This window comes from Misgurnus anguillicaudatus, chromosome 25 (genome assembly GCF_027580225.2).
Source record: "Misgurnus anguillicaudatus chromosome 25, ASM2758022v2, whole genome shotgun sequence".
Lineage (NCBI taxonomy): Eukaryota > Metazoa > Chordata > Actinopteri > Cypriniformes > Cobitidae > Misgurnus > Misgurnus anguillicaudatus.
In genome coordinates this window covers 763,959-776,192 of record NC_073361.2, presented here as the reverse complement: position 1 = coordinate 776,192, position 12,234 = coordinate 763,959, and the positions used below count along the sequence as shown (strand labels likewise).

Genomic DNA, 12,234 nt, shown 5'->3' with positions numbered 1-12,234 from the left:
TGAAGATGATTTCTGTGTCTTCTCTGATCAAGGTAAGAAGAAAATGTATCCACTTCAGAAGGCTTGTAGCAAACAGCAATTTCCGGTGTTAATCATTAAATGTTATTCATATGTCATATTGTTACCTTGTGTATGAAAGTATATGAACAACAATGTTTGTTTTTTATGATTCTATTTTCTTCACTCTCAACAGGAATCGACAACCAGATGGACACAGAGGTCTTACCAAGCCACAGTAAAGCAGAGTTAGAGACCCTTCACTTCCTGGAGGACCCCAGAAAGGACTTGGCTTTTCCATAGAGTTCATCATTAAAGCTTTAGGGCACGAGTAAAGTAACGGTGATAATATGGCTATGTAGTCTACATCAAACATGTTTTGCTATTATGGGCAGCCTACAACATTGATGTGAACTTAGCTATACATGCCATTTACATCAGAGGGAGCTGTTTCAGGCTCTGTAGAGATTTAGTGAAATGCCCATGCTTTTTTATTTTGCTACTTTGCCATTGTGAATTTACACATTTCTCATATTTGTGTTATTGCTACAATTTGTGTTATTGACCTTTCAGTAATAAAGAAAAGATTTATAAGATTATTGTGGCAGTATGTTTGTATTTTCAAATTTTTTTTATTTACATTTTTCACATCAGTATTTTATTTTGTTACATTTCATGAGCCAGTATTTGTAGTTTGTAACAAAATAGTTTTTGATGTATTTGTGCCCACCTCTGTCTGTGGTTCATCGTACAAGTAAATAAACATTTAATATTCCCTCAGCGTGTCATTGCGTTCCATTGTTTACCCACTGACTGAATTGACCGGCCTCCCTCTATTCGCGTCATTTCATAGTTCCTACATTATTTTTTTTCATGAAATTATGACTTTGAGTGACTGGGTGGTTTAACCTGCTATTTGCTCTTTAACTTGTTGGGTCATATCATCTTCTGGGTTAATATAAACCAGCGGCTGGGCTAGTTTGAAAATAATCCAATTCTTTTTTTTAGACTGTAGAGCATTATTTTATGAAACACTGCTCAGATATCAGATATTTTAAGTACTCAAGATTCAATAACGTCAACAACTAGAGAATGAAGGATTTAATCATTGCTTATTTTTAATGACAAATATCTCATGGTCAGTAGTATTGTTCTTACATAATGTAATGTACACAGTCAGTACTAAATAATTCCTAGACCTAGAGCAACATAAACAAAAAATACTATGTAAACCTTTAAGTAAATTTAAGTAGTTGCTGTGTTAAAGGATTGTTTGTCTGTGTCATTTTCTTCCAGTATATTTGCAACTGTTGAGGTAAAGAACTTCAATCCTACCACAATGGACAGCCTTACTGTTCTTCTTGTAAACGAGGAAAAAGACACGTATGTAGCCCTTTTTGTTGTATCAATTGATTATTTTAAATAGCTGTTTTTGTCTTTGTGTTTACTCATAACATTTAGTGAGGTTGTCAGTCCCATCAAGTTTGATATTATATAAAAAGTCACAAAGATTCATCTATAAATATTAAAGGTGTATATAAAACAAATAACAGGTTAATTTTGTTTGCAGAACAACATGTTCTAATGAGTCACTGGAGAATCTTCAATCTATCTTTAGTTCTGGTCCTCTTAAATCAGTTGGTTATGAATGCAGAGTAGTGCCTCAGTAAGTAATTACTCAAGTTTTTATCAGTATTGTGCATTTGTCTTGAAAATGTTACCAATGTTTTTTTGTTCTCAGGCAAAAGTCACGGAATGCATTGATGATCTAGAGATTCCTTGTAGCAGCTGTTGGTAAAATCGTTCAGTTTCTGACCTAGCACAGAGCTTCTCAAACCTGTCTCCTGGAGGACTTCTAGTCTTGCACATTTTCTATCGGCGAATTCCAAATAGCGTTTTTGCGCCCTTGTAGGGCACTTCAGGAAGGAGACTTGAGAACTTTTACAAAACGACGAAGACATATTTTTGATCGGCTCATTAACTTATTCCCTGCCAGCCTTTTTAAAAAAAAGTTGCCAGCCAGCATCAAATGAGAGAACAGACCAACTGCTTTTAAACAAACAAACAAAACGGAAAAAAGTTTAATCCTATCTTCATTTGTTGTCTTTTTAAAATCTCTCAAATTTGGGTAGGTTTCTATAAAAATACAAAATTTTGAGCAAGTGTTTACAATGTTGTTGAATTAGTTGATGCTTCAGTTTTTTATAAGTAGGGTAACAGCGCCACCTAGGGGATAATAGTGAAATTATAGATTACCGTAAAAACTTGGCGTTATTGGCACAGAAACTTTATTATTAATTGACGAGATAACTCGTCAATGGCAGGGAAGGAGTAATGATGATGCAGAAGTAAATAAAAAAAATTATCATCCCGTACTTCCTTTATCCCTAGCAAGCTCTCACTCTGGAGGGTAAAAGCCACTTTTGAATAGAACACAGGAATAGGCTGTGTCCGAAATCTTAGGGAGCTGACTTGTTGCCCTGCTGCCTAAAGAGGCAATAGCTACGTTAACATGGACACATTTTACCTCAATCGGAAGGAAATCATTGTGATTGATAAATCTATCATAGCGTTTACATAAACACTTCATAATGTGATCGGATTGAAGTGCGTGTTTTTATAGCACAAGTTTTAAACACAAAGGATTGGAAGGAGATTGGTAAAATTTAAGCAACAAGACAGTCAATTCATGTGACTTCTCTCAACAACACAAGGTCGCGTTCTTTGCGTCATACGTCATTACACCTATCATTGCGCATACACTCCAGTCCAGTAGGTGGCGGAAATGGACTTTTAATGCTCCCGTTCTGTCTGTGATTTTGAATCTTTGATTGTGTTTATAGTGGGCAATATAACATGTGTTCATGTTTCACGTGTAAAAAAGCGGTATTTTTCAGACAATTTACTTATCTGTATAGCGCTGTTTTCACTGTCCTCAAAACAGGCTGATGTCTTCCTTGTTATGTGAAGTCCCTCCTTCAGAAATACGTATAGAGTACTGATTGTGTAGTTGTTTAGTGGCTGTGATTCGATAGCAGCTTAGCTTAGCAGAGCCGTTTGACCCAAAGCTGGTGACTGACGTATTCCTGTGGGCGGAGTTTAGTCAACAAACTGTTTTACTGACGTCATTAAAGCAGGAAATAGAGGGCTGTAGTCCAAACCGGACGTTCGTTGTAGGCTTTTAAAGAGGAATTCTATTGAAGAAAATATATCGCCTGGCAGTGAACTTTGAGCTTTATCATTTTACAGGAATTATTTATGCTATTATAGCAACATTACACACTAACTAGGGTTTAAAAAATGGTATCAGGAAGAATGTGACCTTTAAGTCAGTTTGGCAACATCCATAAAAAAGAAAAAAGATGATTGCACATGCCAGAGCTTCCCAGTTTCAGTTATCAATCCGATGAATTGTTTACATGTACTTTTAAGCAGATTACAAAAGGTATAAACCACCCCTCTCAATCCGCTTAGATTTTTAATAGGTTTGGCTCTTTTTATTTTGATTGTGATGTTTACATGGAGCTTTTTTATTTTCGACATTTGAACCGATTACAAATGTCCATGTAAACGCAGCTAATGACTTTGTATGCAACGTTTGTGCATTAAGGTAGCTCCAGGAAACACATTTGGACAGGCTTTATAGGCAGCGTGATGCAATTCTGTTTAAAAAATAAACCGAGGACACCATTGTGATAACTAATCAAATATTTAAAAACTACAGCACAAATTTCTCGCTAGAAATGCTGTAAAGGTCTAACCAAATTCTAGCAGAGATTTTATTTTTTCGAACTCGACCGGACTCAACACATTCCCCAGGCACACACACACACATAGAATTGTGGCATATTAAAGGCAGCGAATGATACATCTATTCTGCCTTCAAAAATCAACCTGATGAAGGTATCCCAGGAGACAGTAATGCAAACATAAGATTTGGACATGGTTTCATGCCTTCCTACATTAGAATGCTGTCTCCTAAGGCAGCATTTTAGAGATTTCAGACACAGAAATAGAAAATTAGCAGGACAAGGGGGCCTCCAGGACAGGTTAGAGATGCTCTGATCTAGATTATGAACTTAACCACTACTATGCGAGAAAGACAGCCTTCTGAACATAAGGATAAAGCAAAACTTAAAACAAATCTGAAGACGCCTTAAGTACAAAACAGCCAAGCTAATGTGCTCATTCTGAATTAACAACAACATGATAAAAAAAAGTCTATTGTTGTATTATATACCGATTGGGATGTCAAAATGCAATTTTATATTGTTTTGCTATTGATTTTTCTGTTTTTCTGATTGTATTTGTCCTGATAATGTTTCCTGCCATTTACATGATCCTAATTCCTAACCATATTGTCATATTAACATGTTTATTAGACATATGACTTATTATAACCTAAATAACCTATTGTGAATTTAGCAATATGTATATCCGTATAAATCCATATATATTTTCTCTGGCTGACTTGTGGGCCACAACTTGTTAGTTTCCAGTTCATTATACGGCTTGGCCCTGGGCCCAGATCTGACTCACATACACTGACGCACCGAAAATGATTTGTTGACTCAGTTCATGAAGTTGACTTAACTAAGTTGTTGTGTTGCTTTGAATGAGTTTACGGAGTAAAATGTTAAACTGAACTCTGCTCAGTGTCTTTATGAATGCACACTACAGAGTAGGGCTGTAATGATACACCGAACCCACGATTTTTGCCCCACGGTTCGATTCATAACATCATCCTTTGGGGGGGGTAGATAGAGAGGACCAAAATAAATATTTTTATTCAATCAATATTTTTTATTAAATAAAGTTATTTTTGTTTTGACTTTTTAGTATCTGACTGCTTTTGTTGTGACTTTTTAGTATCTTTAGTGATCTTTTAATCCTAACAACAGCACCTGAATAGTAATTTTTTTGCAAATCATTCAAAATTCAACTTTATATTTTTATTTGGTTATTTTGGTTCCACTGGTTTTATTTTAGTCACTTGACTGTTATTTAAACAGACAACAGCAGCTGATCTGGGGCCAGTTGCACCAGCTGTGCGTATGTAACAACATAGCCTAGTTACGTTCATAAATGGGCACTAAGTTACAACTTATGCACTACAAAATGTTTTTTCGTTGCACAATTAAACTTAGTTTAAACAGAACAATATGTTGTAACTAAATATTTACGGAAGCCTCTGTCCATGAATAACGGTCGGAATAAGATGATAGCCAGATTAGATCACAATGATGAGCTCGTAATTGATTACGAAGAGCCGCACGTTCGTAGACGAGTTTTCAAGAACTGTTTAATTTTCTGTGTATCCTTCAATTAAAATAAGATTTTAATTTTGTTCCTGTTTATTTTCTCCTCCATGTGTGGGATAGATATTTTCAATTAAAAGTGTAATGTTTTGAGTTCGATAACGTTTGCTTTAGCGTCTTTTTTAACTTTAAGTTTAGGCCAGTCAAGAATTAGTTTGAAATTATGTGATGTTCAGACTATTTCCTGTTTACCTATTAGAAGTCTTGTGATGGAGTTAAGAAAAATAGACGTCATTCTATGCGACAACGCATTACTTTATGGAGAGCTTACGACCTACTAGCTAGGTTCTGTCTTAAGAACAAATGGTGCAACTGAATAAAGGGGAGTTAGTTAAACTAGCTAGTAGTTACTAAGCCTCTAGTTTGGACTTTAGCTCCCAGCTTAAGTAAGAACTTACGAATGACTGGTGCAACCCTACCCCAATCCTTTATCATTTCAAATGTTATGAAAGAAACAATGCTGGAATTAAAGTTTCACACTCTGTAGTGTGCACTCATATAGACACGTAGGGGCGGTTTCCCAGACAGGGATTAGCTTAAGCCAGGACTAGGCCTTAGTTTAATTATGAAATATAACTAGTTTAAACAAACATGCCTTACTAAAAACATTATTTGTTTGCATTTTGAGCCGAAACAAAGGGCACTGATGTATTTTAAAATACGTCAGTGCAAGTTGTTTTCAGTTTGGACAGCTCTTACATTTATTTTAGTCTAGGATTAGTTTTATCCCTGTCCATGAAACAGAAGATTTAAATGAACTCAGTTGATCAGAGTCATCCTATCCTACAACATTCAAATGAAGCCATAGCTTTCCCAATATAATCTTTTTCCCTCCGTAAACATGGCTTTGATTTATCCACCCTGGAAATCAAATAAATTGCGGTTTCAGGCTCCCAAAACGCTGGATTTGTCTAGACGAAACGACGACATGATACAACATTTGTATGTATACAGCTAAATGAACTTCGCTACCTGGGGATTGTTGGGTGAAATGCAAATTATCCAAACTTTAGATATCAAGTATTATAACCAATTTTATATGTAATCTCTAAGTATGGGAAAATTTGTTTTATTATACTCCTTTATACCCAATATGCTTTTAAGAATCTGTATTCTTTTATGTACTCAATATGCTTTTAAGAATCTGTATTCTTCTAAGTTTTCTTATAATGGTTTATATTCCTAACATTACTCTCGTGCAAAGTATTGTAATCATTGAGTTGGAAATATATGCATGACAACTCGTAAATTGTATGTTTTGAAGGAAGAAAGAGATGACACATATATGATTTTAGATTGTTTTACTTAGAGTAGAAAGATTAATGCCTGTATTAGATAGAACAAAGTAAAGAGAGTTACATTACACTATGACACATGATTTGCAGACCAGTCTTCGACGAAGAAAGCGGAGGAGAGCCCGAAGAAGAAGAACAAAGAAGCTTCGTCGTATATATAAGAAAATGTTAGGGGCATTCCCCAGAAAATGTAAGATCAAAGAATTAGGGGCGTGCCAAGAGGCCCTGAACTTGACGTTGGAACTTGACCTTGAGACTTTGTCTATAAATTGATGTGGCCGAAGAACTTAGATAGATCTGGAAGAGCAGCATCCAGTATCTCCGTTGTCTGACAGCCTGAAATTTTGTGTGCTCTAGACTTAGTACTTTTGAGACTTTGTATTTTTGCTTTGTTACTTTTAGTTAACTGGGTATCTTTATTTTTATTTCTTTTTCTTTTTAATTTGGCAAAACTTGTAATCGCAATTAACTAAATTGTATCAATAAATTTTCTAAAAGACAAGAAGAAGTCTGCTTGCGTGAACTTAGTTCGAATAATCAACCACGGGGAAGTCTTCTAATAATTATGTGAGTATAATCCAATTTTCAGTTTCTATCTTATTTAAGGTAATGTACGATTGGTATACTAGGGAAGTAATTATTAGATTTGACTAGCCTTGCCTACCCTGAATAGAAAGAATAGGCAAAAGGTACAAATTTTCGTACCATAAAACAGGATGTGTGGATGCTGATATGAAGATTCACTACTGCTAAAACAAACAAATACATTTTTAAGTACTATCTGACATACAGATGGACTTACAAGCCAAATTCACAACATATGTTTAATAACGGAATTTAAAAAATAACATTTATTTTATAACTTTAACCCCTTGTAATAATACTGTGCAATGTTATCTGGATGATCAATGATTGTTCTTGTTTTTTACTTGTTATAAAGTAGAGCCCGACCGATTTATCGTTTTGCCGATTTTATCGGCCGATATGAGCATGTCGCAGATATATCTGTATCGGCGTATAAGCCGCAGATATGCGCCGATATGAACGTTTTTTACAGAGCACATTAAATGCATTTGAAAGATGTAAGTACTTGTTTGTCCAGCAGAGTGCACCATACTGGTTGCTAATGGCGACCCAGATCACTCACTGTAGTGACACCATCCAATCCCCCGCCCCCTTCACTTCAGTCAGTCAGTCTCTCAGTTCAGGTGGCTGCAGTCACGCAGTGTCTTCTTCACAACATTTTTACACCTGGTATTAAGACGCGCTTTGGTCAATTGGATTATAAATGGACAAGAGAGACGCATTCCCGCTTACATTTGGTGTTTTTAATCCGTCTCTTTGTCGACTTGCGAGTTAAAACGCAAGCGGGAGAAATGACGCGAGACGGAGAAATGACACGTTTAAACTACGCGCAGCCGTGCACTTATATATCACTATATGAGATTACTGCTGCTTGTGTTGTTAGGTAACATGCTCATTTCAGAGCAATCGATTCAATAAGCTCGCGCAACTCTACACCCTTGCTAAATAAAAGAGGCGGAGCGAAGACGCTTTATTTTTATAAAAGTCTAAAGTTTGCATGGAACCCTGGGTTTGTGTTATAAAAACGTTGTGCACAACATTAAACATAGTTAGTGTACATTAGTATGTGCTCCGTCAAGCATTGTCTTCGTAACTGTGAGTGGCTAACGTTAACTAATTTGTGAAGAACACAACTTACTGTAAAGCTAATATTAATCAATGACTTCATAAGTTTCTCTTTATAACGTTCTCGTCAAAACTGCAAATGATGCAAGTTTTATGTATTTTGTTCTCTTTGTGTTTTAAAGTTATTTATAATAAGTCAAGTTTACTGTTTAGTGCACTGATATCCAACTAATTTTGGATAATAAAGTTTATTGTTAACTTCTTGCCTATAGTACATATCTTTGTCACATCAATATAAGTGTTGGATCACCACATTTGTGAGTGATCACCACATATGTGAGTGATCATTGCATTGCATTGTATTTATTCATATACAGTATATTATGTTAAAGTATATAGTGTATTCTATGTACAGTACTTTAGTATAATATACTGTAGTATATACTGAACTATAATATACACATAAAGAATATCGGCCGATATATCGTTATCGGTCTTTTTTTTGCTCCCTAATATCTGTATCGGCATCGGCCCCAAAAAACGCATATCGGTCGGGCTCTATTATAAAGTCCATTGTTTGAACTGAGCCACTAAAAGCCCACTGCTTTTGTATTTGTTTCAGAGTTTCTTGTTTGAACTGAGCCAATAAACTGCCCACTAATCTTCAGAAAAATCCTCCAGTTCCTGCACATTCTTTCATATTTGAACTCTTTCCAACAGAAATTGTATGATGTTGAGATTTATCTATTCACATTTAGGATGATTAAAAGACTTCTACAAGAATGCAACACTTTAGCCATATATAAGCCATATTATATGAGCCAGTTGTATATACATTTTTAAAGATGATGATTCATAGTAAATTATTATTTTGTCTTTTATATATAAAGACTTCTAAATGGAACAGTATTATGGAGATCGGTATTTCCTTAAAGGAACATTATGTAGGATTGTGGCCAAAACTGGTATTGCAATCACAAAACATAAACATCAGTTGAGGGCTGCAACTCCACTTTTTAAATGACAATATCCTGGCCAGACCACTGTTGTCAGTGATAAAAGTATTTGAAATGAAAATGATTTCTTAATGTCTAGTGACATATCAGGGCCATTTTATGATTAATTGATATACATTTCTTACATACTGTTCCTTTAAGTGTGGCTCTTGACTTTTAATCTCTTTTACTCTATAGTAAACCACTTTTGTAATGATAAAAATATGAGATTTTGACAAACAGATCAGCTGATGGTGCCTTATGATCTTTGTTGACTGTAATTAAATCATGAAGTAATAGAAATAAATACTCAGCTTGAAGTGTCAATAATTAGATTCAAAATAGCTGCTGTTTTATTAAAGCTGCAGTCTGCAGGTTTAGCCTCTTTATCTTTATCCTCTGTTTAAAAAACAATTGCAGTTACAGTAGGTGCTCAACCAGAATGCCTCCTAGCCGAGCTCTTGACCCTGCAATAGTTCCACAGCATTAAATTAAAATAATTTACATGTGATACTCATTTATGAAAATCCTGCCACAGAAAATGGACATTTTGCACCTTAAAGTCAGCTGTTGTTATAATAACAATTTAGCTCATAAGTTAAAGATGAAAATAAGTTATGTAATGTATCAAGAATAAACAGTGTTTAAATATTACTTAACATTGCTTAACAAATCATGTAGGTAGTATTTCATGTTTTATATGTAAACACATTTAAAAAGTGGATCATTATAGTGAAGGTAATTTTTTTATTGCATGACAATGTAAAAATAAAACCATGAGTTACTGAAATGTATAATGTAAAAATAATGCAGTTATAGTGGACTTTGTGCCAGGTGCAAGACTGTAGACACTAAACATTTAATCCAATGTGTTGTTTTATTTATGCGAGTCTAGAGCGAGTATTTGTGTCTAATAGTAACAGTGTTTTAATAATGAAAATAATAACTTGGCTTTAATTGCAAAATTAAACTGAAACTACTTTGTTTGTAGTACAAACACAATTTCATAACCGTAATCAAGATTTTGGTGTCCAGTATGAGATTGACCAAAAACAACCTTGGATAAACATTTAAAATAAGTTATTTCTACAGCGGTTCTGTGACCAACAACAACCTCGGATAAAAACAGACCATAGACACGCTGAAGAAATAACATTTTATAAATGTAGTTTTCATATGTATACCCCTGTAGTGAACAGCAAATTTGGTACATTGGGATTGGATTTTGGTGGGTTAGCATAAATAAATGCCCAGTTCCATCAGATGAGGTTACTAGGACAACTGCCAGACACCTCTTAGGGCAGCAAGGATGACCTCAGTAACAAAGCAGAGAAGAAGAGGACGTTTTGATTGGTCCACAGCATTTCTCTCTTCTTAACTCTTCCCTGTCTTTGACGAGATATCTCGTCAATAAAGAGAACACATGTCCTTGCCAATGACAGGTTTTTACAGGAATCCATATTTCCACTACTATTCACTAGGTGGCACTCTTTCCCAACCTACAAACCACTAAGGCAGTGTTTCCCAATTCTGGTCCTTGAGGCCCCCCTCCCAGAAAGTTTTAGATGTCTCCCTAACAAGCTGATGAGTTAAATCAGGCGTGTTAAAGGAATTCTTCAGCCAATTTAAATTTGAATATATTATTAAATTGGGTCAGCTATGTAGTAGAAGTGTGAAGTTATTTTAGAAATTGGTGCCTTCTAGGCCGAGAAAAGCCAGAAAATTAGTTTTTTGACTCATGTGGATGTAAAACACCAAATCCCAGAATGCATTGCTTCGCTGCTCTACGAGGCCACTCCCTAGTCACGCCTACCGGTTCGAGAGGGCAGGAGGGAGGAAGATTCACCTAGGCTAAATACAACTTTTACAGACACGTCTGCGACGATTTAGCTGATATATTATTATAAATATTACCTTTTCCACATCGAAATGATGATAAGTTGCGTTGTACCGGGATGTTCCACCAAAACCGGGAAAGGACAAGCATTAAAGGTGTAGCGGAGGATTTTCTCGAATTTTAGAAAAGAACCGCCTTCTCCACTTTTTAAAAAATGCAATTGCGCAAAACTCCTGATTGACAACTATGAGGACCAATAGTATTGATGATCCACCCGGAAAAAGAAAATCCTCCGCATACCTTTAAGTTTTCATCATTTACGGTGTAAACAATGGCTGCGGGCTATCAACCACCCAAAGTTTCGAGAAGACACCGATGCGGTAAAATTGAAAAACCTGAGGGTTTTGCAGTATCCATTTCAAGCATGAAGACATCGAACCCAATGTACTCGGAATGAAGCGAAACACGCTAAAGGACACTGCAATTCCGTCCATATTTACCTTCACAGACACGACGAACAGCCGAGGCCATCTGGTATCAAACGCATTCGTCTATGTTATAGGTAAGACTCTTGCTAATACTCGTTTCTGATCACACAGTAGCCTTTACATAGTGATACAGTTGTTAGCAGTAAAGTTAGCAAAGTAACGTTAAATAGATAATGACATATAAGTTATCTGTTCTCAAAATAAAACAACTGTTAGCTACCGAGCTACATCTGGAGTTACGTAAGCACGAAAGCCTGTTGCTGTAAAGTTATTCGATGGTTGAGATAACTGCAGATACATTTGCGAGATGTACATTATTAATTAAATCATATTTATGCTTGCTGCACGTAAATACCATTGCATTTTATCTATAAAACTGTAAAATATAGTATTGCATATCATTTTTATAGCTTTAGCTACTTTGCATATTCATATTCAGACTTTATTGATCCGGTGGTGAAATTCAAAAACTACCTGCAAAGTCAAACTTCTGCTGTTATTTTCGTAAAAGTAATGCAAAAGTATTGTTCTGTATTTACTCACAGGTTTCCGGAAGAAGATGCAGAAGAAGGGGAAAAAGAACAATGAAATCCTCCTTGCATGGACCAGGTCAGTGTTGGTTTGTAATGTGGGAGACTTTACATTGGTTTGCAA

The 12,234-nt window shown here is 35.5% G+C and overlaps 1 protein-coding gene across 2 annotated transcripts in view; it reads left to right on the top strand.

Annotated features, from left to right (window-relative positions):
- Positions 1–12,234, top strand: part of LOC129426525 (ADP-ribosyl cyclase/cyclic ADP-ribose hydrolase 1) — an 84,407-nt gene that overhangs the window by 68,275 nt on the left and 3,898 nt on the right. For both annotated transcript variants that reach the window (XM_073863930.1, XM_073863929.1), the window contains exons 5-7: positions 1,294–1,380; positions 1,568–1,664; positions 1,739–12,189. In XM_073863930.1, the coding sequence (XP_073720031.1) occupies positions 1,294–1,380; positions 1,568–1,664; positions 1,739–1,795 (241 nt within the window). In that variant the 3' untranslated portion in view covers positions 1,796–12,189. The remainder of the gene's footprint in view (positions 1–1,293; positions 1,381–1,567; positions 1,665–1,738; positions 12,190–12,234) is intronic.